We start from the raw sequence: 26,535 nt of genomic DNA, 5'->3' as shown, positions 1-26,535 counted from the left end.
AATTTTTGAAATAAAGAGCACGCTGTCACATCTGTCAGCATTTGTAGGCAGGTCAGCGCGTTTCCCGCGTTATCAGTCAACCAAGATTCAAGGTACAGGACAAATCCACCGCCAGCTCGCGAACTCCCCGCGCCAGGGCAAGGCCCTTAGCACGAGGAGGGGGGGCAATTGATGAACGAAGATTTGGCCCGACCTCGTAATCACTCCACGTGGCAAAGGCGAACTGCTCGGCACAACAGCGCGCCCGAGGCGCGAGCACCGGAGGAAACAGCAGTCCGAACTCCCTACCAAGGCCCCGAACTCCCTACAAGGAGCCCAAACTCTCCCTTGAGCCCCGAACCTCACACAAGGCAATAACCCAAAATGGCCCGCCTCATGGCAGTTCGGGACACTCCCCTATCCGAACTCAAGGTCACCTCGCTCACCACTCCGACACTTCGCCTCCAGGATGCCGAGCTGAACAAACGTACCATACCTGACACAGGTCCGTATCCGCGGCGCACCTGACTGACTTGGGATCTGTCGCTTGACAGCCGCACTTCAACGGCCACCTGCCACCATCATCGCCAGTCGCAGAGACGGCTCCGACAAAGAGAGCAGTGGCGGTTCTGTCCAGCAGAGGGGATGACACCCGAACTGGCAGCGGCCCAGAGGTAATCATACCCGACCTGACAGAAGCTTAGAAGTGAGTGCGCGAGATGGTTATAAAAGGCTCCCTACCCCCGAGAACAAGGTATGTGAACTTTGCGCCATCTGGTTTTATCTTGCCTTTGAGAGAATTCTAACTTGAGCTTCGGAGCATTCATACCAGGTTCCCCCCGGAGCTTCCTCATCTTCTCCGTTTCAAGCTCCCTGTAGCTCTACCCAGAGGCAAAGTCGTTGACAGTTAGGACCAGCCGAATTGCGCACCATCAGATAGTAATAGTCTTACCAAATAACAGAGACTCTTCAAAGTCAAACAAACATCTATGCTAAAGATAGGAGCTCAGAGTTACATTAAATGTAGCATGGACTTGCTCACAGTCTGGTTTTAATCCAGAAAGAAATCAAGCCACATCAAAGCTCTCCCTATGTTGCTATTATCAAGGGTGAATGGCTGATAGACATCCAACTCATTATGATTGCTCTTGAGACTTGTATAGTGCTTCTTTAAGCTGTTATCACACTGCTATAATAAGAAACTCCTAGACTAGTTGGTAAACGCCCATAATATTGTACTAGCCAGAATACAACCTCCTAACATGGTTCCATATTGTTTTATAACCAGCTCATAATCTGTGCATTCTTTTGCAGCCATTCATCATAAACACAATACCAGTCACCTATTCAACCACCAACATAGCTGCTACTATACGTCACAGCATTCAGCCACCACAAGTTGGATTTCGGTACTCCTACAGCAGCCACCAAACATCATCACTACTCTTATCCAACAACAAAATACACTAAAATCATGTGACAACCTTGGCATTCATGCACTGCTACCAATCTTCACAACCAACAGCACCTAATTCCTCTTTGAACTGTCATATGGAGGGCTGCAATAACATGCACAGCACCGTGCAGTCAACCAAGATGATTGCTACCACTATAAAACATAACAGAGAAGAATCCTAAGGAAATTGCATGCCTCTAGGGTTCAGCTTCAGGAGAGAAAAGATAGACAAGAACCTCTTTATACTGGTATTCTAGAGAGACTGCATGCTTCAAATTAGCTCGGATACCATGTACTAATGTTTATTTGCTCTATACAGTAGGCAGAAAGAAAGAAGCGACAGTGGAAAGAAGAAGAAAGAGGAAAGAAACAAATGATGAGAGGTTAGGTGTCTCTTAACCAGTCAGCTGATAGTTGTAGTATTCTAATTTCATAGTATCATGACAATTCTTCCCCTAATAAGTGTGGGACAGTAAATAAAACATTGCTTAAGCAAACTTAAAATGAAGTGACACAAAATACCCATATGTCACACCTGCAATCTTAACATATACCTAAGCCATTGATTCAGGAGAGCTACTTGTTTTTGCCCAAACAGATTCACCAGCATGTAATAGAATTAACAAAATACCTCTTCAATTGGTACAGAGCCATTATCATTTTGTTGGTCCACGGAATGTTGTGATTGTGAATTATCTTCTTTCTGGTTGTGCATTTCCATTTTGTCGTCTTTGGGATGGACAATACTTGTAGCAGTGTCATCCTCTGGAATCTTCAGATCTGCTGGGAGCTGACCCGACTTCAAAGCCTGCCATGAAATTAAACAAAAGATGAATACACAAGTGTAAAACCAGAAAAAGGACAAAAAGGCAAAAAGGCAGGCACAAAGATAAAGAGAAAATGGACAGTAAACTATCTTCCGAAATAAGAAAATTAAGAAAATAAAAATAAAAACCTGTTCAAGCCTTGCAACCTCTTCAAGAGTTTGGGAATTTACAATTGCAGCCTGCATATATGACAAAGATGAAGAGATATTAATAATGAAATTTGAAACCCATATTCTTCACATTTACTGATAAAATAAGTAATAACAGAAATCTATACCCCAAGATCAAGTCACCATACAATAATAGACAAAGAAAAGGAAATTAAAAAAAGAAAAAAAAAAAACTCTTCAAACATTCTTTGTCATGTACAGGATACAAATAGGGATCATTCCCCTCCCTGTACTCTATCTCCCCCTTTAAAAAGGAGCCTGCTTCAAGATTTCTCTCCCTCAGTTCTCCCCTTGTCTTTGAATTGGAACTTTGTGTGTCATAGAGGTTTAAGGGATGAGGAATCTGCTTGTGTCTCTGAGCTCTTGCTTCTTTTGGACTCCGTTTGTTCGGACCACTCAAAACCCGATAGAAGAATTTGGACCCTAACTCCTAACGGTTCCTTTACTTGCGCTTCTTATCTCAACTCCTCTGTTCTGCCCCTCTCTCTTCGGAGTTCCTTGTCAAAGAAATCTGGTCAAGGCCCATTCCCCCTAAAGTAGTTTTCTGTTAGGAAGCCTTTTACAGTAAAATCAATACTATGGATAAACTTCAAAGTTAGAGACATTTTCTTTGTATATCCCCAAACTGCTGTATTTTGTGTGAAGTGCATAACGAGGATCACCATCACTTGCTCTTATCTTGTGTTTTTGCTGCTAATATTTAGAATTGAGTCTTTATGTTTTTTGGGTGCAGGTGGATCTTTCCCTTTGAAATAAACTTGCTTTTTGATCCGTCTACTTTTGGGCAGCCAACTAAGAGAGGGAAACTAATGTGGAAGTGCATCAGACAGCCATTTTGTGGACTATCTGGGAGGAAAGGAATTTTAGAATAGTCCAAGAAAATGAAAGAAGCATCAATGAAGTAAAGAAGTGCATTTTGACAAGAACAATTCATTGGCTAAAAACTTCAGATCTGTTCAGAGGTTATTCTTTTGATGATCTCTGGAAAAGTTGGGCAGAGGTGGCCTCCCCACCCCCCAAAAAGAATAGACTACAGATAGAGTGGAGACCTCCCACAAAGGGTGTGGTAAAGCTGAACTTTGATGACAGCAGTCTAGGCAATCAAGGGCCTTTGGGTATAAGAGGGATCTTAAGTGGTAAGGATAGAAACATCCTATCCCTATTCTCAGTACCAGTGGGAGTTGGCGATTCAACAAGGGCTGAGATACTGGCTGTGGTGCAAGGATTATAGGCCGCAAACCAACTAGGAGTAGAAAATCTGATACTTAAGGAGATTCTAAGGGGAGGTAGCATCTCGTGCTTGCTCTTAGGGTGAACGTACACTTCCTTTCTTATTAATAAAAGCATTATTCATTTATCAAAAAAAAATCATTGCTTGGTGCAATAGTAAAATCTTAGACTACCAAGTGGCCAGCAGGAGAACACGAGTTTGAGTCTGAGAGCAGCAAATTTGTGCAAAAAATTGCCAAAAATTATGTCCATATCCAGTACATCCCTCACAAGGCCCCCAGACAGTAGGGACCAACATTGGTTAACAACATAGATAAGAGTCAATGCACACACACACACATGGAGAGAGAGTGTGAGATTCCATGTCATAAAGCACAAACCCAATAACAAAAATCGCAAACATCTCACCTTAATAGCTATAATCTGCTCTGGTGTGGGAGCAACTGCTTTAGGGGTTTGTTCTTCCTTCAGAATATCTTGAACATCTGGCATCTCACCCGGAGTGAATGTCTTTGCAGATACTTTCTTAGCCTCCTCTTCAGCTTCTTTTGATGCAAACAGATTTTCTGCTTCAATTCTCTCCTATTCTCAAACATGATAACGAAAATCAAGCCATGGAGTGAAAAAACAGAAGAGAAGAAAAGGATTACATAAAATTTATAGGCTAGAAATAGAAAGATTCTAAAGATCAAAAGGTATGAATCATTAGAGAAAGCCCCGACTCATATATGCATGTTATAGAATTTTGGGTGGACTCATAACAAATGGGGAGTAGAACTTATTACTTTCCAACAAAATAAATACATTATGTATATGGAAGTAAGACATTACACCCACAATGCTTTAAACTTAAAAAAAAAAAAAAATACACATTACTATAGAGTATATAACTGATGCAAGTGTAAGGCCTATGCTCCATGGACACCTCAAAATGGAATACAAACAGTACCTCCATCAAACACATCTGCATATCAAAACTAAGATGACATTTGAGGGGAATTTTTTTTTATCGATAACAGCATAAATTCATTTCATTAAAGAATAGAAATAAGTGTACAACAAAGGAATTACAGAAGTAAATGTCAGACAATGTGAGAAAAAATCTCTTATTTCTCCCCCAACTGTTCCCTCATTAAAAACAGTACCCAGAACATAGATTCTCCCCCCACCCTGTGTTTGCCTAAAACATCAGGCTAACGAGATAGCACAGTATTTAGCCCAATTGAAGGAAATTTCCATATCTCTTGTCAACCACCTGACTTTCTTCTTTTCATTACTGTATATCCAACCCTCCCTGGCTGGTCCTGAGAAAAGAGGTAGAATCTAGCCTTCATCATCTCTGAAAACCCCACCACCAATACCAAAAAAAACCCTGGAGTACCCATGCTGCTGCCATCAAAATTAAGTTTAATGAACCCTCGTTCCGGAAGGGACCAGTAGTAATTGGAAATGGACTTAGTTGAACATAATTCAGCCACTTCCTCCTCTAAAGAGGACATCCATTGATACATTGGGAAAAAAAGTGTCCAAGGACTTCAGCTAATGTACCACTCTGATTATAATTATTTCCAATGACATATTCCTTGCTTCTCTCCTTCTCTACAAAGATTCTAGAGTACCTTTCTTCCCAAGTTATCCATCAAAATGCCACTCTTGAGCATCCCCACATAATTCTTCCCATTTTCTTTGGCCATACGAAGAAAGAGGGGACAATTAAACTTTGAACATCTGCCGGAGGTATCCACCTACACCCAGACAAGGAAAGAGACCATTCCCAAATAAAAGTAGTGAACGAACAAAGGATAAGCAAGTGGTAGAAACTCTCACCATTAGCCTTGCACAAGGTACACCATTGAGGCAATGAGCACCAATATGGTCATTTTCTTTGGATAAAGTCACAAGTATTAATCTTTTCATGAGCAACTTCCCAACAAAAAGCACTGATAGGGTTGGGCTTACACCATACCCCCTTAACTAGAACAAGAAGCACATTTTGGCAAAAGCAAAGCCCGAGCCCAGCCCATGAACAGGTCTAGTTACCACTATAACAATTGTACATAATAAAAGGAATAAAGAGTGGCAATACGGCATTGATGGTTTTCCAAGGAGAAGCCCAATTCGCCCTAGCCGAAGTTCTGCCATCCCATTCGTTGTCCAAAAGCCCACGAATGCTCAATATCACCTTCGTCCATAATTTATCCCTGTCTTGTGGCATTCACCAAAGCCATTTCCCCAGAAGAGTTGTATTCCTCCTTTGTAATATTACCTATTCCCAGAGCTCATGCATCTTTTCTCTACTCACCACGTCCTAGTTAATCCTATCATCCTGCTACCCTTCACTTGGTTCCCATAAAAAGTCCCTCGTTAACTTCTCTAACCTTTTGCCCACACCTACCGGAATCTTTTTATTAAGAGTAATAGTAAAATTTTATTAATTCAAAAACTGATTTAGAGTTGTGATTTCATACATCCCAGGGAGAGGTGCGAGCTACGGACCCTCCTAGAGTCATACAATTAAACTAGGAAAAAAAATATAGGAATCACAACTGAGCCCAAAACAATTCTTCCCTAATTACCCCTTGCTTGGCTACCACATTGGACAAAGTATTTGCTGATCTCCCCACCCACTGTAAAGAGATCAACATATTCCTTGTAACTTGGAAAGGGTCAAACTAATCAATGTTATTCTTCCACCCAGAAAAAGGTACCCTTTCTTCCAACTAGCCAGTCTCTTATAGAATCTTTCCATTATTGGGTTCTAGAAAAATGCCTCTTTTGTGTTAGCTCCTAGAGGTAATTAAGTCAACAACCATTGAGCAACATTACACCCTAAGATGCCAGCACACTCTGCAATCTCCCCCTCTTCCATATTTATCCCAACTAACTCATCCCCCTCACAAAACCAAATGGTATCATCTGCAAATTGCAAATGAGTAATTTTAGGATGACTCTACTTAAAACATCTGTGACTACCGTAAATAGAAAAGGAGAGAGGGGGTCTCCTTGTCTAATTCCATGCCTAGTAGGGAAGAAATCCACCAATGTGTCGCTAACTATTACCAAGTAGCGACAAGTCCTTAAACACCCCCAAATCCATTTTCACCATCTCTCTCCAAACCCATATTGTCTTAACAACCCCAATCAGAAACTGCCAATCAACCAAGTCATAGGCTTTATCCAAATCCAACTTATAGACTACACCATTTTTCCTTGATCTCTTCATTTCTCCTACACACTCATTGGCAATTAGTATTAGATCAATAATTTGTCCATCTTGAACAAAAACTCCTTGATTCACAAAAAACTAAGGAGGGGAGTACTTATCGGATTCTTAAGGACAAGACCTTACTAATTATCTTGTAAAGGGCTGGACTGGATTAGGAAGCCCACTCAGAGGATTTCATTGGTGAATTTGAATGAAAAGATGATATCACCAAATGGAGAACCAGTTGAGAAGGAGAAAAAAGATCAGCATTGTGGATAGATTAGAGGCCTAAGAGTTCGAAGAACGGCCAAATAATTCAAGTTTCAAGAAATTTCTCCCAAATGAGAATTGGCCTATGGGGAATCAGATCCCATAAAAGTAATAGGAAGATATAAAAGATAAAAAGGAGGCAGAGGTGGCAATCATTGATCCAAATTACCTAGCAATAATCAGATGGTAGAAACATCAAGTGAGAAGTCAGATTTGATGTCAATAAAAATTTTGACATTAGATTGAATTAAAGAGAATTTTGATGCAGATATTCAGGGGAAAATTCTTGAAGGAGTGGATTCAAATTTGTTGGGCAAAGAAGAGGCGGGGTAAAGCAACATGGTTCATGGCACCAAGTACTTTGCAGACAGCATTCTTTGCTAAAGATCCTAATTACCAGTTTATCATCAATTTAAGTAACTTTGTACAATCTAAACGCAGTAAAGTGTCGATATCTTTTATTAAGGTTTATTTTCATTTAAGAAAGTTAAAAGTTACTTATTTTAGATAACCTAGCAATTTCACCTGAAAACGGGGGGAAAGTGAACCACTACAATGAAAAGGTGTAACATCAGTGGAGAGACAAGACAGTAAAAACTAAAAAAACAACACAAACTAGAACAAACGTGAAATACCAAACAAACAAATAAATATATAACATGAGCACCTCAAAGAAAGAAAATTCTCATCTACCTCTTTCCTTTTAATTTAACAACAGCCCCTTTTAACTTCAGATATAATCTCACTGAAGACGTTCTTAGATGAAGTGGTCAATCAAAAGATCAATTTGCCAGACAAGTATGCCACATTCCTAACTATGAATAAGGTTCCCCTAACATTCTCTAAAAATCCTTAGCCATGCTTTGGACAATTACAAGGAAAGGCCATCCGCTGCTTGAACAACTAATTTCACATGATGGATCAGAAATTGTGATTATTCAAAAATCACCAATTTAAGAGAAACAAAAATGATAAAGCCGCCTCAGATATATAAAGGTTCGAGCTTTTAAAGAGGAGACATACAAACAGTCAAACACTTTAGTGCAAAAAACGATTCATGTATATTCATTTCGTCATTGACAAGTATAAAGAATATGCTTCTCACGTTTTAGCGAGATGATGGAAGTAAATGCTGGATGTGTTAGATATAAAGGTGCTCATGAAAGGAGCAACTGAATTATAAACTCTATCCCGAGTAAATAAATTCACAATTGCAAATAGGAACGACGATGTAGAATTAAGTATCCAGTTCATGTCACATTTCGTCTTGTAAAGGGCTTCCTAATCCAGTGACTGAAATCTCTAGAGCTATTCACAGACTACACAGTGGATGACATGTGAGGAAGTGGGGTGAGATTGCAAGCTGTATGGAGTCCAAATCAGTTGTGAAGGTGTCTTGGACACCCCCACCTGCTGGATTCCTAAAATTGAACTTTGATGGGAGTTGTAGGGGGGATCCTGGACAATCAGGGATTGGGGGTGTTTTTAGGGATGAGAACCGGGTCATTTCAGCCATGTTCTCATGTCCAATTGGAGTGGGGGATTCTCTTAGAGCTGAGATCTTGGCAGTTATGGAAGGAGTTCAGAAAGCTAAGGAGATGGACGTCAGAAAACTCATAATTGAAGGGGACTCGGAAGTGGTGATAGGGTGGCTGAGGAAAGACAACTGTGGATTATGGAAGTACAGCAATGAGAGAAGAAAGTTCAAGTGGCTGGTACGGGAAATGGAAATCAGGATGTTGGATTAAAAGAACAGCTAACTCTATAGCAGATGGGCTAAATAAACAGGGGATAGAAAGGGATGTAGTGTTTTGGGCTAAGTTGTAACTAAATAGCTTCTTTTTTTCCTTTTCTTTCTTTGAGGACTTAAGTTGTTTTTGGCAGATAAGAGTGTTTGTCTTCCTTGCTGTAACTATTCTTGTGATATTTTAATAAAATTGCTGAAGTTGTTATTGATCAAAAAAAAAGAAAAAAAAAATAGAAGAGATTTGCAAAAAGATTGACACAAGTATAGTCAACTCAACTAAGACTTGTCCCAAAACATAGTATAAAACAATTACATAGGGTCAATCAAGACTAGTTAGGGTTGTTTGAATTTTTAAAACAAAGTAATTAAAGATAAAAGAGAGAAAGAAGATGAAGTTACATATATACCCCTAATTTGTATTGAATTACATAATTAATGAAATGCAAGTTACATATATACCCTAATTAGTAAAATCTAAATGGGTTTTTTGTGCTTTTGGGTTAGAGAAGCCAAAAACCAGTCAAAGAGTTGTTTGGTGAAAAAGCTCAAAAAGGGCTTTCTACCTCAAAATGCCCATTTAAAAAAGCAAAAAAAAAAAACTCCATTTAGATTTTTTATGTTTACAAGAACCTATTTTGAACTAAAAATCTGGTGACCAAGCAAACACTATAAAGCACTTCTTTAAAATGCCCATTTTAAAAAGTGGCATTTTAGAAGCCCCTTTAGGCCAAAAAAACGCTCCCAAACACAACCAGAATCATTTAGCTAATGTTTTGACAAAAGGGTATCTAACCTAAACTTTTGCTTTGTCTTAGCAAGTTGGGCATGATGAAAAGCCATGCTTAGCAAGTTTGACAAAAAGGGTATTTACAAATGGTTGGCAATTCTGTTTTCTTTTTAAGAAGTGGTGAAAATTCTATTATAAAGGGGAAGAGATTTCCTCCAAGACATCATACATCAAGGCAATCATCCAGGATCAATGAAGCATAAGGAAAACCTTAGGCACACTAATAGTAGACATTAGGCCAATCATCCCATAATATTTGATGATGAACTTCAGTAGCTGCTTTCTAATGAAATAATGATCAACTTAAATGTGTTTAGTCTATCATGTTGATTTCTTTTTTTATTGTATTGCATACTAATGACAATGTATCCTTCATGCCCACAATGACAACATTCACACAACTATACCACATCCTCCAACACCTCAGCCTCTAGCAGCACTTCCATCTCAAACACCTCCACAGCCACCTCTCATTCCATACCACCTCTACCTCATAAACCTCCACCACCCCTGGTTGCAGCTAGAGCAAACATCTCAAATATGGGAGAACTACAAGCCTGTGGATTTGAGACTCTCCTAACTCTAAAGAAGACTTCTAATAGGGTACGAATCTAACAACTACTTGGAATTTGTCCATAAACAGATTTATATTTAGACCTTAGCCCAGAAAGAAACAAGGCAACATCCAGCTGATCCCTATGTTGCTACTGTACCTTCAAGTCATTTGACAACAGCTGATAGGAATTCAAATCATTATGCAAGACTCTTATGGATGCTAGCATAGTACTCTTCAATGATAATGTCACTTTGTTGTAGCAGAAAACAATCTTGATAAAGCTGATAAATCCTTGTCACATTATCTTGTCCAGAGCAGAATTGTTTAGCAGAAACCCATATTTCTTGTCAAAGAACACCAAATTCACACTATTATAGGGTTCCATGCTATTCCATTGAAGTCATAATTTACACATGTTCTTCTACCCAATCAATGTGTCCAGCAATTCTTGAGTCCGGTTTATTATCCTTAATATACTTCAATTTACCCCTAGCAATTAGATTTGCTTCAACAGATTTTGCCCAAGGTATGTAATTAGCACCATTAAGCTTCACCGAGGTCATCTGGACGGCCATGAAGTCTGGTTATTAACCATGCTTGACTTAATTTCACTACCCCATGATGCCATAACGAAAGGGAGAATTCTGCTATGTTACTTTAGCAACCTCCACCTAAAACTAAATCTCACCAACACATATAATCACCAAACAGTAATACATATTGCCTAGAAACACTATAAAACACTAGCCGCAAGCAAAGAAAATTAGTAAAGATTTCTCAAAATGCTAGCTGACATCAACAACATAAATAGGAGACATTTATCTTATCTCACACAATATCCACACACACATATCATTAACTAGAAAAAATCATCGAAAAAGGTAACCAAACATGTATTATCTATAAATAGACCTGTTCATGGGCCAGGTAGTCCGATTTAAGTCAGGCTTGGACAAGATTTCAGGCCCACGGGCTCGGGCTCAGGCCTAAATATCAGACTCAACTTTTTTAAGGTCGGGCTCGGGCTTTCTCAAAAAAATCTGCCCGAGCCCAAGCCCAAGCCCGAGCCCGACTTGATAATGTATTATATTAATAAAAATATATTTTATATAATAAAAAACATATATAATATATTTTTCTTTACCTTCTTCTCTTTTTTCAAGTAATAATGAGATTTTTCATTAGTTTTTAGCTTCTGAGGTCTTTTAGTATAAATAAAACAGCTTTTAATTGAATTAAAAAGGAAAAAATCTTCTTTTCCAAATTTCTAAACGGGCTTGGGTTTGGGCCCGGGCTTCGGGTTTTATGAGGGTCGGGCTCAGGCTCAAGACCTAGGCCCAATGGTCAGGCCGGGCTCAGGCTCAGGCTCAGGCCTGAACATATTCTGTTAATGTAGAGGCAAAGCCCGGCCCGGCCCATGAACAGGTCTATCTATGAATATTCCCTCTTCAAGTTGCTTTTGAAGGGTGCTCCAGGTCAAGCGTTGATGTATAAAAGGGAGAACTGTACTTGGAAGGAATTACAGATGTAGACTAAGAGCCAGATCTATCACTAACAGAAAGTCCATAATTGGCTATTACACCTTTCCTAGAGAAAATTTAGTTACCTAGAAGAGCAAAAAGCATTATGTGGTTGCTAGTAGTATTGGAGCTGAATATAGGACCATGGCACATGCAACTTGTGAGTTGCTTTGGTTAAAACAGCTATTCAGGAAATTGGAATAAAAGTTTCCACTCCTATCAAACTATTTTGTAACACTGAAGTTGCAATCCACATTTTTTCTAATCCAATGTTTCATGAAAAAATTTAAAGATGTAGAAGTAGATTGCCACTTTGTAAAGGAGAAGGTCATAAGTAGCGAAATTGTAACACCGTATGCAAGGGGTCAGATCAGAAGATCAGCCAGCCAATCACTTCACCAAAGGCTTAAGCCGTGCTCAGATGGATTACATTTACAGCAAGTTGAAGCTTTATGACATTTAGGCTCCAACTTGAGGTGGGTCCATTAGAAACCTTATTTTTTTCTTATTTACTTCTGGCAACTTCAACAATGTGACAATTTATCCTTTGCCACTCCATTATATTGTGGAATGCAGGTACAAGAATTTTGATAAATAACCCCAAAATTTTTTTAAGGTAAGATGTGAGACTCTTCTCAAAATACTACTTTACATTATCAAAGTATAATATTTTGACATAAGTTTCAAATTGGGTAAAAACAAATTCATGAAATTGCTTCACAATTTTTGAAGCTTCATCTTGGGAACGCATCAAGTAAATCCATGTATATCTGGAAAAATGAGCAATAAATCAGACAAAATACTTATAGCTGTAGAGGCTGAAGATTTCAATCTTATATATTCTTTCCTTTCTCGGATTTTAGGAGCACCTTTTTATGCTATAACATATGTACACGTATATTCTTTTATTCTTTCTTGTAAGAGATAGACATAATGGTCCTTTCTCAGCCTTGTATAGAAAACATATATAAGATATCTCTCTTTGGGGAGGAGTTGAATGGATGCCAGGAAGGACAGACATAGGGTTGAATGGATGCCACCAGGGGAGGAGTTTATCAAGCTGAACTTTGATGGAAGTAGCCGAGGAAACCCAGGACCTTCAGGCATTATATCTTTGTACTCAGGTCCTGCGGGTGTGGGAGACTCTTTAAGGGCCGAATTACTTGCTGCTGCAAGGAATCCAGCTTGCAAATCAGGTAGGTATAGAGCATCTGATTATTGAAGAGGATTCCCAGGTGACAGTGGGTTGGCAAAAGGATCCGGATACTATGATTTGGGGTTTTAGAGATCTTCTCAAAAAGGTTAAATGGTTAACAAGGAATATGACAATCAGAGTTTAGTGGGTAGGGAGATCAGCAAACTCAATAGCTGATTCACTTGCAAAACAAGGGGTTCTCTGGGATACTTTATTTTGAGCTTCTGTGTAATTTCTTTTGTACTTGTAATTCTGTAACTAGCTTTAAAGGCAAGGTCGCATCTCGTGCCTTTCCATGGGTTGCATGTAACTATTATTTGCTGGTTTAATAAAATCTTACTCATTTATCAAAAAAAAAGAAGATAATCTCTCTTTGGGTGTGTGGACTACTATATTGTCTCATATTTCTGATTTAATAAATCATACTCATTTATCAAAAAAAAACACCCATCAAAGGTAAATGATACAAGTTTTACCTTTGAGAGCACAACATTAAAAAGAAAAATGGATATTTTATTACTCGAAGGATACGAGTTTCTATAATTCTAGGAGAGCTCACAAGATTCACAATGAAAACTAGACAAACTTATTCCTTTAAACGACTTTTCTCCCAAACAAAAATGATATAACATGACATGATTAATTAACTCTGAAGTAGAAGACTCCAAAAGCTACCCTCTAAAGTTGTGCATGACATTTCTCAAGATTTACTAAAATAAACTTGGGGATGAATATAAAATATACAATATGTAAATCAACATTTCCTATATTTTGAAAATATCAACTAAGTCGATCCAAACACCAAGAAAACATTTTTTCCTAATATTTTGAAAGACATGTCGACCAAGAAGAAACATAGAATCTTATTTCCTATCAACATAGAGAAAAAGAGAGATGTTTCTTAAAAGAAATAAGCTAAAACCACATTTGTAGACTATAGAGTAGCATTGGGATACAATCATATTAAAGAAGGGTTTTCTATTTTCCATACTTGGAAACTAGAAAGTCTAAAACGGCATAGTTACGCTTCGAACTAGTAGCTTTAACATCACTGAAGACTTCCTTAGAGCAACAATCAAAAAGCCAGGCCTTCAGCCATTCAAGACCTTAGGTATGCACTAACAGCAAACCCTCTTTTGGATTTCTTATGTGAATAATAGGAGAAAAGAAAAAGAAAAAAATAAAAAGTGAAGTAATAATGTAATATCTCTTCGTTTAGGACCTTCAAGCTTGCTTTTACACTTGATAAGTTGGGACTTAAAGAGTTCAAGTTCAAGAGTTCCACTTTGTTTGCTCTTCTTGAACTTTCTTCAAACTCTATCTCGTTTCCCTCTCTAAATCTATCTCTTCCCCTACTCTCCTTACATCATGTAGTTGTACATGTATTGTCTCGAACAGCTACATCATTAAGATGTGAGTGAAATTGGAGTATGTTCTCTCCTATTCACACAAAATAGCAAAATAGCTTGGGTCATGTAAAGCTTAATAAGTCAGTTCTTGTCAACCACAACTTAAGGCTCAAGGCAGAACATCTTAAAGGTGATGAAGAAAAGGAGAATTATGTTGACCCTTTGGACCTCTCTAAATCTATCTCTTCCCCTACTCTCCTTACATCATGTAGTTGTACATGTATTGTCTCGAACAGCTACATCATTAAGATGTGAGTGAAATTGGAGTATGTTCTCTCCTATTCACACAAAATAGCAAAATAGCTTGGGTCATGTAAAGCTTAAAAAGTCAGTTCTTGTCAACCACAACTTAAGGCTCAAGGCAGAACATCTTAAAGGTGATGAAGAAAAGGAGAATTTTGTTGACCCTTTGGACCTTCTAGATGTATATGCTTAAGAGGATGAACAGAACCTGCTCTATGAATGTATAAATCTTCCGAAGCTTTGTTAGATGGACCAAGGGGAAGACCGAATCTAGAATAACCAATGAGATGGGCATTAATGCAAATAAATTTTTTAATGATAAAAGAAAATTTATTAAAAAGGAAAAAAAACATACATGAGAAGGGTAACAAGTATTCACCAACAAGATACTAGGCTACCGCCTTACACAAAACTCCAAACAGAACAAACTAAGAAAATAATTTCATTCTTTGAGAGTGCTTCCAACTTCAAGATCAATCTTGAAAAGAGTTGTGTGGTGAGGCTAAACTAAAATCAGAGGGAGCCGGAGTCTATTGTTGTATGCTTAAGTGTTCCATTTCTGCGTGGCACTTGACCTACTTAGGACTTCCCCTAGAAAAGTTTGAAAAAAGACTACTGGCTTGGAAAAAGAATTGCATCTCATTGGGGGGAAGAATCACCTTAATCAAAGCTACTCTCGCTGATCTCCCCATTTACTTTCCATCCGTTTTTAGGATACTCTCTAGAGTAGCTAAGAGGTTAGAAAAAACTAACGAGGGACTTCTTATGGAGCCAGGAGATGGAAAAAAGGATCAGTTTAGTTGGGAGATAGTCAATCGTTGTAAGGAAGGAGGATTAGGACCAAGGAACTTGGCCAACAAAAATGAAGTTCTTATAGGCAAATGGCTTTGGAGGTGGCCTATGGAAAGAGAGCGGCTCTAGCATGAAGTGGTGGCTCACATCCATGACTACTCCGAAACTAGATGGGATGCTGGGATATCTTGACAAGCTCAACTAACTACTGCTTGGAAGGCAATTTCTAGCATTCTCCCTAAATTTCTCAAGTTTGTAAGGTATGATGTTTGCTGAAGTAACTCTGTTCTTTTTTGGGAAGATGCTTGGGTGGGTAATCAACCTTTAAAAGATTTACTTCCCTCTCTTTATTCTATCTCCCTCTTTAAGAAGGAGATTGTATCAAGGTTTCTTCATCATCCAGCTCTCCCTTTGTCTCCTGCTTAGGACCTTGGGTTTCGTAGAGGCCTAAATGATGAGGAATTTGTTTGTGTCTCTGAACTTTATTATTGTTGGATTTTGCTTGCTTGGACCCCCTCAATCCAGATAAAAGAGTTTGGACCCCCTCGATCGAGAGAGACCACCGTATGTGGACCATGGGCAGTTGAAGCATTAAATGTTTACTTCCACACAATCTACCAAACACCAACAAATTTATATCGATTTGAAACAAACAAGAAGAGTACAAAATGAGTTTACAACTGTGAACCCATTTTGCATTCATGAACCAAAGGCAGAGTATTTATGTACAATACATATTTGCATTTGTATCACAACAAACGCAGCCATGGGAAAACACTCAATGGTAACATTCACTATTAAGCATTGCTCCAAGTCCCATATTTCTCGTGAATAAGATTAAGGTCTTGCCTTCATCTATAAAAAGATAGGTAAACCAAGCCAAACCAAGCCTAAGAATTCTTTTTTTATCAATAACCAAGGTTAAGAATTAAACGAGGCATTGAGGCACAAGCCTAATTTTTTGTGTCCTAGGCCCAAAGCCTAGCCAAACCCAGCCTAGCTTGGGTTTGTGCAATATTTTTTTCATTTATTACATGTTATGTTATTTAATTCAAAAAATTCTAAATAACAAACTTTTATCATTAGATGCCATGGGCTCAAAGTCATTAGGCTTGGAAAGCTTGTATACCCAGTCCGAACCACTATAGGGCCAGGCCCGGTCCTAGGCTAAAGCCCTTGTCATTAGCACCAAACCTGGCCCATGATCACCCCCATTTGTCCATGCTAATGAAATCCTCAACACAGTTCTGCCTCCTTAAGTTAAACCTTCCAATTGGAAACTTCTTACATGGGCTATACTTGCACAATTGGAAACCGTCCACTTTTTTATCAATAATTCCTTAACCTTCCACTCTTCCCACCCAGTTCCCTAACTTCCCTCCAAAACTTTTAGTTAAAACCCTAGTGTAGTGCTGACGAGCGGCGAGCTTCGGGCTTCATCTTTCGTTATCTACCATCAGCAACCGACAACAACAGTTAGTCCAGCGACAACCGCGAGTTCTAGCTCTTCTCCTGTTTAGTGAAGAGTGAACTCTTCTAGGGGTGACTGGTGAGCAAACGCCAAATGGTTTGTTCAGTGAAGAGTGAACTCTACAACTAAGAGCATCGGTGAGTCTGCAACACGGCTTAGCTTTCGGCTTAGCTTACTTAGCCTTGGTGTGTTCTTTACTTTTAACCACAGCTTCAACAGTTGAATCATGCAATATGTCACACCAAACAGGAGATACACCGACTACTATTGATAATGCAAATTCATATCCTAAACCTTCAAGTCAAATAGAGTAAGCTCCTACCAAGGATGTGTTCTTGGTATGCACTGCACGCACAGAAAGTGCCTGACAAAAGATCATATGGAAAGACTAAGAAGATGTGTGTTGCTACATAATACCTTGTGCAGTCTTATGTAACACAGTTTGCCAATCACTATTTCTTGTTTTACAAGATATCTGCACATCTGTGGGGTTGCAAGCTACAATACTGCTGGAAGGTCTTGAAGTGATCGAATGGATGCGGAAGTTTGTTTTAGAAGCAAGTTCTAAAGGTAAACAAATGAACTTTAAGAAGTTCAACCTTGATGGAAGAAAGAGTTATGAATTGGAATGTAAAAAGAATGCAAAAGGATGTTACATAACTCTGCAGGAAATCTTTGGAGGAAGAAAGAAGCAGTTGGTTTGCTTCCCAGAAAGTAGAAGGGGTAATGGATGGAAGGTAGTGGCAGAGGTACTGAGTGACTTTACTCAGCAGCTGAAACTAAAACAAGTAGAGGTTGTGGCAAAGGAAAAGAAAGTGGGTAAACAAAAGAGAGAGAAAGAACCCATTTATAGGAAATGGACGATTGCAGAAAAAGGAAAAAGAAGTTGTAAACTGGTAGCAACAGTAGAAAAGAAGGATTGGGGGAAGAAATTTTTGGTGGAAACTTCAAGTCCACCAAAGGATTGGAGAGGCATTGTGCAGGCGATACTCAGAGAATTAAACCTGCAAAAGCCAATGGTGGTTAATCTTTATGAATCTTGTAAAGCTCTGATAGATCTGGGTGAAGATCAAGTAGAGATTTCAGTTTTAAATATTCACTCAAAGGTTGGTGTTGTCACAGTCTCGAAATGGTGTCCTCTCTCTAATACCAAAAGTTTTAAGATTGAGGATAATGTAATAGTTAGATTGCTTGGGTTACCTTTCAATCTTTGGAAGGAGGAAGTATTACAATCAATAGCTGCAATCTGTGATGCAAGATTAGATGGTGTCTTTGATTTTGATTTCCATTCAATCGCAGTGATGCTAGGTGGTGTTACACCCAATGATATTCCAAGGAAGATAGAGGTTGTTTCAGATGGTTTAGTATACCACGTTTAGCTTGCTACTTCCATTGAAGCCCAGCTATGGAAGGGGGACAAAGCAAGGAAGATGAAGGGACAGAACAGGCTTGTTTAAGTGGTTTGCAAGGAAGAGTAGTTACTATAAAATAGGCTAAGTCAACTGAGGTAACCAAGAAAAAAGAGAATAACTCAAACACTTGGGGAAAGTCTGCATGGTAGGGTGGGCAGAGGGACAGCAGGTCCTATGTTCAGATCAATGTTTTAAAACGCGGAGGCATGACACGAGGCATTCCACTACCTAGAGGCGTGAGGCATAGTTCAGAATGTAAGAGGCGTAAGCCTCCCGAACACAAAGAGGCATAAGCCTCCTTAAGAGGAGGGGGTTAGGAGGAGATGAAGAGGAAGGGGGGATCTCATTTTTTCTTTATTTTTAATAAAAATCTTTTATATTAAGAAGAATAAAAATGCATAACATTAGTTGAAAGGGGGGGTCTTGTCGAAGCAAAGGAGAGCTCACGAAAGCTCCGAGAACCCCCAATTTGGTAATGTTGTTCATTCATTCATCCTAATAAAATATCTTCTTAAAAAACAAGTAAAACTATAAAATCATTATTTTTTGTGTGAAAACTAAAAATTTAAGAGCTAACGTGGACTTGTTTAGGCTTGCCTCGAGGGGTGTGGCACAAAGGCGGCTTGTAGAATCAGGAATGTAATATGTTTTGCATTACATTAGCTACATGAAGTAATGCAATTAAGTGAAAAAAGAGATTAGAGGTTTTAAATGCTTGAAAATGTTTTATATGTTTGATTTTATTTTTAAATTCTCATTTGAATATGCTTTACATAATTACATCTTATGTTTATGTATTCTAATTTTAGATAATAGGTTTTTTAAAACATTATTTTAGAATTTAAGTTTATATTTTTTTATTAATATTATGTTTAGTACTTTTTTGAATTTTCTGACTTTTTTTATTTTTTAGCATTTTTTTATAATTTTGCACCTCGCCTTGCGCCTAGTGCAAATTGACCCCTACGCCTTGCACTTTTAAAACACTAGGTGGGAGATGGTGAGTCAGAGCAAAAAAGGAGGCCTAGGCTTAGGGAATATTGTGAATAAGAATAAAGCTCTTTTAGGTAAGTGACTTTGGAGGTGGCCCCCCTAGAGAAGGAGAGGTTGTGGCATGAAATAGTGAAAAGTATCCATGGTTGTTCTAAATCAGGTTGGGATGCAGGGGTATCCTGAAGGGCTTTGCTAACAACACCTTGGAAGGCTATCTCTGGCATTCTCCCCAAATTCCTCAAATTTGTAAGGTATGATGTTTGTTCTGGAAACTCCATTCTTTTTTAGGAAGATATTTGGGTGAGCACTCAACCCCTAAAAGACAGTTTCCCTTCTCACTATTCCATCTCCCTCTTTAAAAAGAAACCCATTTCATGGTTCCTTCCACCCTCCCCCAGTTTGCCCTTTGGCTTTAAAATAGGATTTTAGGTTTCAAAGAGGGTTAAGGGTAAAGAATTTTTTTGTGTTTCAGAACTATTGCTGCTTTTAGATTTGGTGTGTTTGGACCCCCCAACTCGGATAAAAGGGTCTGGTCCCTAACCCCGGTTGGCTCCTTCATTTGCGCATCTTTTTTTTTTATGAATGAAAATAATTTATTAAATCAGAATATAAGGCAATACAAGAAACCCATGAAGAGGCACGAGCTGTTACCTCTTCTAACAAAGTATTACATCAATTAAGAACTGGATAAGCAGAAATAAACAGAAATAAAATTACATAGCAACCCAAAACAAATGATCCCTTGAAACCCCTTGCTTAGCTAGTCCATCCGCTAAGGAATTTGCTGATCCTTCTACCCAAAGAGAGGTAATTGTCATATTTCTTGTGAGCCAATTGACTTTCCTCAATAAATCTCTATATCGCCACAGCTGAAACTGGCTTTGTCAGCCATCCCACAACAATTTTAGAGTCTCCTTCAACTATCAAATGTTGAACTCCTAATTGTTCAGCAATCTGGATGCCTTGTACAGCCGCTCCTGTACAAGCCCTTTGCTCCAACCCCTCCTCTCAGGTCTTCCCTGTTAAAAAGGTTTGGTCAAGGCCAATACCCCCCCCCCCCAAAATAGCAGTGTTCTGTTGGAAAGCCTATTATGGTAAGATCAATACTACGGAAAACTTGCAAAAGAAGAAACATTTTATGCGTTTGTCCCCAAATTGGTGATTCCAGTATAAAGTGAAGGATGAGGACTATAGCCATCTGCTGATATTGTGCTCCTTTGCTGCCAACATTTGGAACTGGGTTGTTTAATTATTTGAGTGCAGGTGGAACTTGCCCTGTGAAGTAAAGTTGTTGTTCACTCCGGCTGCCTTTGGGAGATTGACAAAAAGAGGGAAGCTAATGTGGAAATGTATCAGAACCACTACCTTGTGGATATTATGGGAGGAGAGAAATGTTAGAATATTTCAAGAAAAGGAAAGAAGTCTTGCTGAAATCAAGGAATGCATAACGACAAGGACACTCACGTGGTTACATTTGTTGGCAGAGTACTCCTTTGATGACTTAAGGAGAACAAATCACTAGCTGAATGGAAATGTATCAGAGATTGACAGTAGTGGCTTCTACAGTCTCCACCAAGAACAAATCACTAGCTGAATGGAAACCCCCACCGGATGGAGTGGTAAAATTGAATTTTGATGGCAGCTGCCAAGGTAACCCAGGGCCATCCGGAATTGGAGGGATTCTGAGAGACAAAAACAGCAATAAGTTGTCTATATTTTCAGGACCAGCGGGTGAAGGTGATTCTGTAAAGGCAGAGTTACTAGCAGCAGTACAAGGTACACAGATGACTAGTCAAATTAGAGTGAACAATTTGATAGTAGAAAGGGATTCCAAGGTAGTAGTGGGCTGGCTGATAAGTCCAGAAACAGCTTGTTGGGGCTACAGGGATCTGTTAAAAAAAGTTAAATGGATGACAAAAAATATGACTGTCAGGTTTCAGTGGGTTAACATATCAGCAAATGCAATGGCTGATTTTCTGGCCAAGCAAGGGGTGTCAAGGGGAGATCTACTTTGGGCTACTTTGTAATTGTGTTTCAGGCTTGGGTATGTTTAGTGTATATGGTTCAGTCCTCGGGGGAGGTAACATCTCGTGCCTCCTCCTAGGCTGATTGTACTTTCGTTATTTGAATTAATAAAACTATTCTCATTTATTAAAAAAAAAAAAATCCTTCCACTGAATGATGACAAACTGTTAGTGCAAAAAAGCAATCAGGGAGCTATTGAATATGGACCAGATTTTATTGCCTTCTATCCTAGTTCACTTAGATTACTAATTTTTAGCATCAAATTTGTTTCCCCATCTAACCACAGGGTCTGGATCTTCATGCATTTCTCCCTTAAATCTGAGTCATTGACTCTGTCAGTTTATGCACTTTTGAGTATTTCATTACATTCTTAACTTTATGTATTGAAGAAGTTTTTTATCAATGACAAGGAATCTTTTTTTCAATTTTGAATTAAAACAAAAAAAACTTAGGCATCAATTAACCCATTTGTGGAGAGACAACTTATTTTGACAAGCTTTCCTCTAAACTACAATGGGGCTGATGGCTGTACTTGGGAGCATGATCTCTAATTCTACGAGGACAAATTACCACCCATTAACAAGCTTATGTTAAGCACAGCCAGAAGTCCCTTCCTGAAAGTTGGAAAGTAGGGAAATGAATAAGAAGGGGTGGACTTTGTGGTCTATTCCTCTGGAAGTGTTATGGGCTATATGGGAAGAACAGAATAGGAGGATTTTTTACCAAAAGTAGTCTCAAGAAGAGATGCTGATTAATCACATTGTCGAAGATCTCAGAGGCTGGTAGAGAATCAACTTATACTTTAAACAGAATCTTCTGTCTTCTTTTTTGGCTATTGACTTCTTTGGGGGCTCCTAATGGTGTTCATATGTACAGAATCTTTTTGTACGGTGAACTGACATACTTGTATACCTTTCCTTTTTCTATTAGTACAATTTTACATTACCTCTTCAAAACAAAAAAAGGAAAAAAAAAAGAAATCAAGGTAATTGAATCAAATAACCAAGATCAAGATTCAAGACCATCCAACCTAGGTTCTAATGAACTTTGAGTCTCTGACATGCCTTATAAGGCACCTAAACAATACTTGCTTGATATAAAATTAAAAAAAAATGCACTCACCTTATGTTTCACTTTCTTGAAATCTAGCAACCGTAACTGTTTCAGTTTGTTGATCACATACAACCGATAATTCGATTTCTTAGTAATGTTATTATCCAGCAGGCTAAGAAATTGCAACTTCGGAAGGGATGCAAGAGGATCGATCTCAACCAAGTTAACAAGTCGATTATTTGTTAGAACTAGGGTGTGCAGTTTTGGTAAGTATTCTGCAAATTTAAGTAACAGAAACCATTAGAGTAAGCTTCCTTAAGAAATAAACACATTGCATTAAACAGGCAAATGGCGTTTTCAGTCTTACCTCCTATATTAGGATTAATACGAGTAATTCTGTTATTATTTATAAGCAAAGTGCCCAACCGACTTAGATAAGGGAAGTTTTCAAGCTTGACAATCTCATTATCTGACAGATCAATTGTATCAAATTGGTCCTGAAATTAAGATAAGAAGTATAAAAGCCATTATCATCAAACAGAAGGTGCCAAAGGGTTACAAAATTTTAAAGAGCTAAATAATCTACTTGAAGAGTTCTATTAAAGAAACATCCAACACAAGTATATAGGAGTGACCACGCAACAACAAAAAAACAAAAAAAAAAAGCAGTACAGCAGCCAAGCAACTAATGAAGATAATTTATTTATGAAAAACCCATGAAAACCATAGGTGAGGTAATAGGAAGTTGGGACATGCAATCCAATGAGAACCTCCATATTTTCTTATAAAGGAGAGAAAACTCAAGGAAGGACAAGAACTCAACTCAACAAAACTGTCATTTCTTATTATTTCAGCTCATGTCCTCTTTAGCCTTCCCCATGCTCTTTTAGAGCCTTCTACTTGCACCAAGTTGCTCCTTCCTAGTGTGACCATTAGTCATCTACTTAGATTGAAGGGTATGGAATTGCTGAAAATCAGAGAAGATAATAAAGCTACAGTCTTCTTCGCCGGAGACTGGTTAATCTGGTTCAACTGTTTTATAGAACTTTCCTTTAAACCAACATGGTATTCGCCTATCACATAAGACTCAGGATCAAGGTTCAGAATATTGATACACCCCGATATGCCGGAATGTACGTATCAGGGATTTGACCAACATGCTTATTTTTTTAACCCCCAACACACTTATTTTTACAAGGGGCTGGTCTTAACAAGGCCTATCCCTGGCTATATTAAAATTATAAAATGCTTAATATTTCACATATCAAGACAGGGCCAGTACAATATGATATGCCCCAATACGTGACAAAATTTTGAACCTTGCACCAGATGCACCCCCTCCATTTTACCCTTTTTATCAATAACAAACCCTCCATTTTACCCTTTGTGCTCTACTTATGAATTATTGAACCAAGGTAACCAAAGAGGCCACACTGAGTTATCTCTTTGAACTACAGAGATAATATTCTATTTTTAGTCCTGTTTATAATAAAATGACTTGTTTTTTTGTGAATATATTTTAAACTAATTTTGCATTTAATCCTTCACTAGTTTCATCAATTAAGACTATGTTATCAGCAAACATCAAGCACCATGGAACCGCATCTTGAACATTACCTCTGTAGTTCAAAGATAATAAGAAAAAAGGCTAGCACTACTACTTCTCTTCATTTGTGACTACAACATCTCCCAATCCTAATTCTATCCCTACAGGTTATAGTCTTTTGAGATCGTGCCTGAGTTAGATGGGTTAGTTTTTAGTACAAATTCCATATTGAACACCATTTTCTAACCATACATTGACTCCCTGTCCCAAGCCCAAATAAGGGAGGAGGGTTGTGTAAAATCAGCAGCCAACTTCTTATGAACAAGGCTACTTAATTGTCATTTCATGCTAATGCTAGGGCATTCCCTAAAAGCAACGCACCAAAACAATGGTAAGTTGTGATGAGAAATAAGTGAAGGTTCCCATATACTTTTGGAAGAGGGTAAGTAAAGAAGTTAATCCAAGAAACATGAATCAATTAGCCACTTAGAATGTAGGAATGTTTAACAGAAAAGACTATGTAATTAGTAAATACAATGAGGATAAGGATTAATATAGCATGCTTACAAGAGACCACATGGAATGAAGGGAAGCTAAAAAATTGGAGGCCATAAACCGAGTCCAAACAGCTACCAAGTACCACCATGTCAGGAGCAACATTGCTTCCAATATGATTTATGGATGCAGATCTCAAACATGTTTCATTCATGTATCTTGTCATTGATGGGGGTCGTATAGTAGAGACAGTGATCATTTTTGAGTTGTACAGCTACAATCATGTTGGAAGCAAATGTTGCTAACAACACGTTGGTAGAACAATTATCAAAAAAACATGTTGGTAGAACAATTATCAAAAAAACATGTTGGTAGCAGACCTGGATTTCTATAAACTATGGTGCACAAGAGAAGTAAATAACGGAATGGAATAGTGGTAATAGTATACAAGCATCTGAAAAATGAAATTTTATGTGTTAAAGATTCAAAGATAGAATAATTTTAAGTAGACTTGTTTTAGGTAATAAATTCATTAACACAACTGGGGGGAGGACATATAGGCTGCACTTGTATCACTATAAAATGGACATGAAATTTTTCCAATTGAAACATTTCAGCTAATATTTCCATCTCTTTCACAGAAAAAAGCTTTGTTTTCTGCCCTTCTAATTTGTTTTTGTAAATAGCAGGTAAAACAAAGTTCCACCGTAGAAGGAGCAAACATGTGAGCCTGAAAAGTTTGTCAATTTTAAGTGAAAACAAATAAAACTTTGGGAAACCTCGGGGCTTCAACAGATTAGCTGCACGGTTGTTACTAGGATGTAGAGACCCTAAACTTTATTTTTTCATCAGTAACAATGAAACTTTTATTAGTTTGCATATTGTGCCTAGAACCCCATACAAATGGCCCAGCCCCGAGGAGACCCTAGACTCGTCTTTCACACAAAGGATTTCTTAACCAAATCATATCATCTATGTCCCTGGCAAGTACGCATATGTCTTTGAACCCCAAAGAAAGAATATAAACAAGATAAACTAGCGAACTGGAGGGGGAGAAAAGTCAAATACAGGTTTTGTCTCATTGCAGAAGGTTAGTCTTATAGAGAAGTTGAAGTGGAAGCTCACTCACCTCAGTCGCTCCTAGGTTCTCTATCACAGCAATCTTGTTTCCTGGAACAAAGATGATAACGAAATTTTTAAGAAAAATCTAAGTTTTTTGTCTCACATAGACAACTATTACTACTGCAACTAACAAGAAACATTATGAGCTATGGATGATGTAGGGTTTTGTAGATAGAGAAAGAATGGTGTTGACCGCGGAGATCAAGCTCTCGCTCTCGAACGGCATTGAAGAAGTGAGGACTCTTCCATATCAAATCCGCAGTTAACCGCACCATTTTTGTTCCTTTTCACTCCCTTCGCTTCTCTTCCTAGTTCCTAACCCTGCTGCGTCGAGCAGACGAGCACGCGAAAGAGCAGGAACGGAATAGAATACCACCGGTCCACCGCTATGATCCATCTTTATGCATATTGTCTATCCTGTTCGTTGAACCGGGTTACCTGAAAATCACATAAACTCTAAAACCATCCTTAGGGTTTTGAAAAATGCTTTTAGGGGGCGTTCTTTTTTGGGATTTTGAGACGTAGAAAGTTGGTTAATTAGATTTTGGTTATTATTGATTAAAGAAACTCATATTTTTTTCAGATTTAATTAGAATTACGGAAGTTTTATTTTGGGCAAATGATACCAATCTCGTAGGTGGGGTAAATAATTTTCCCATCCAAGGGGAAAGTTGCCACACTCGAACAGGACTAAAATGTTCTTTTTAATAATAGATTTTTATGGTTAAAATGGTCATTCTATTATTTAACTAGGTAAGTGAATTGCCAAAAAGCAAACAGGGCCTTAAAAGATAAATTGTTGAAACCTCTCAAGCTCCCCTATACTTAGGCGGTGTTTGGCATCAATGACGTTTTTATGAGAAAATGGCACCATATAGGTGCCACATCAGAAATGGCATCTTATTTGATACAATTTTTCTAGAAAAAAAATGTTGCATTCAGACCATGCATTAGAAATCAAGAAGGTGTGGTCTAAAAAAGTTTTCTCAAAAAACAACCCATTGCTACCGGTGGTGCAATGATGTAGCATCA

At 38.3% G+C, this 26,535-nt stretch overlaps 1 protein-coding gene across 2 annotated transcripts in view; it reads right to left on the bottom strand.

Annotated features, from left to right (window-relative positions):
* The window catches only part of U2A' (U2 small nuclear ribonucleoprotein A), a 45,559-nt gene extending 19,558 nt beyond the window's left edge, over positions 1-26,001 (bottom strand). Inside the window, exons 1-7 of one of the 2 annotated variants that reach the window (XM_010252104.3) lie at positions 25,697-26,001; positions 25,511-25,551; positions 22,708-22,837; positions 22,410-22,615; positions 4,071-4,244; positions 2,391-2,441; positions 2,067-2,243 (exon numbers count right to left, since the gene is read on the bottom strand). In XM_010252104.3, coding sequence (XP_010250406.1) covers positions 2,067-2,243; positions 2,391-2,441; positions 4,071-4,244; positions 22,410-22,615; positions 22,708-22,837; positions 25,511-25,551; positions 25,697-25,778 — 861 coding nt within the window. In that variant the 5' untranslated portion in view covers positions 25,779-26,001. The remainder of the gene's footprint in view (positions 1-2,066; positions 2,244-2,390; positions 2,442-4,070; positions 4,245-22,409; positions 22,616-22,707; positions 22,838-25,510; positions 25,552-25,696) is intronic. The other variant, XM_010252105.3, reaches the window with a different exon arrangement.
* Positions 26,002-26,535: the final 534 nt, after the last annotated feature.

This window comes from Nelumbo nucifera, chromosome 3 (assembly GCF_055504915.1).
Source record: "Nelumbo nucifera cultivar China Antique chromosome 3, China Antique-T2T, whole genome shotgun sequence".
Taxonomy (NCBI): domain Eukaryota; kingdom Viridiplantae; phylum Streptophyta; class Magnoliopsida; order Proteales; family Nelumbonaceae; genus Nelumbo; species Nelumbo nucifera.
This window is presented reverse-complemented; position numbering and strand designations above follow the sequence as displayed.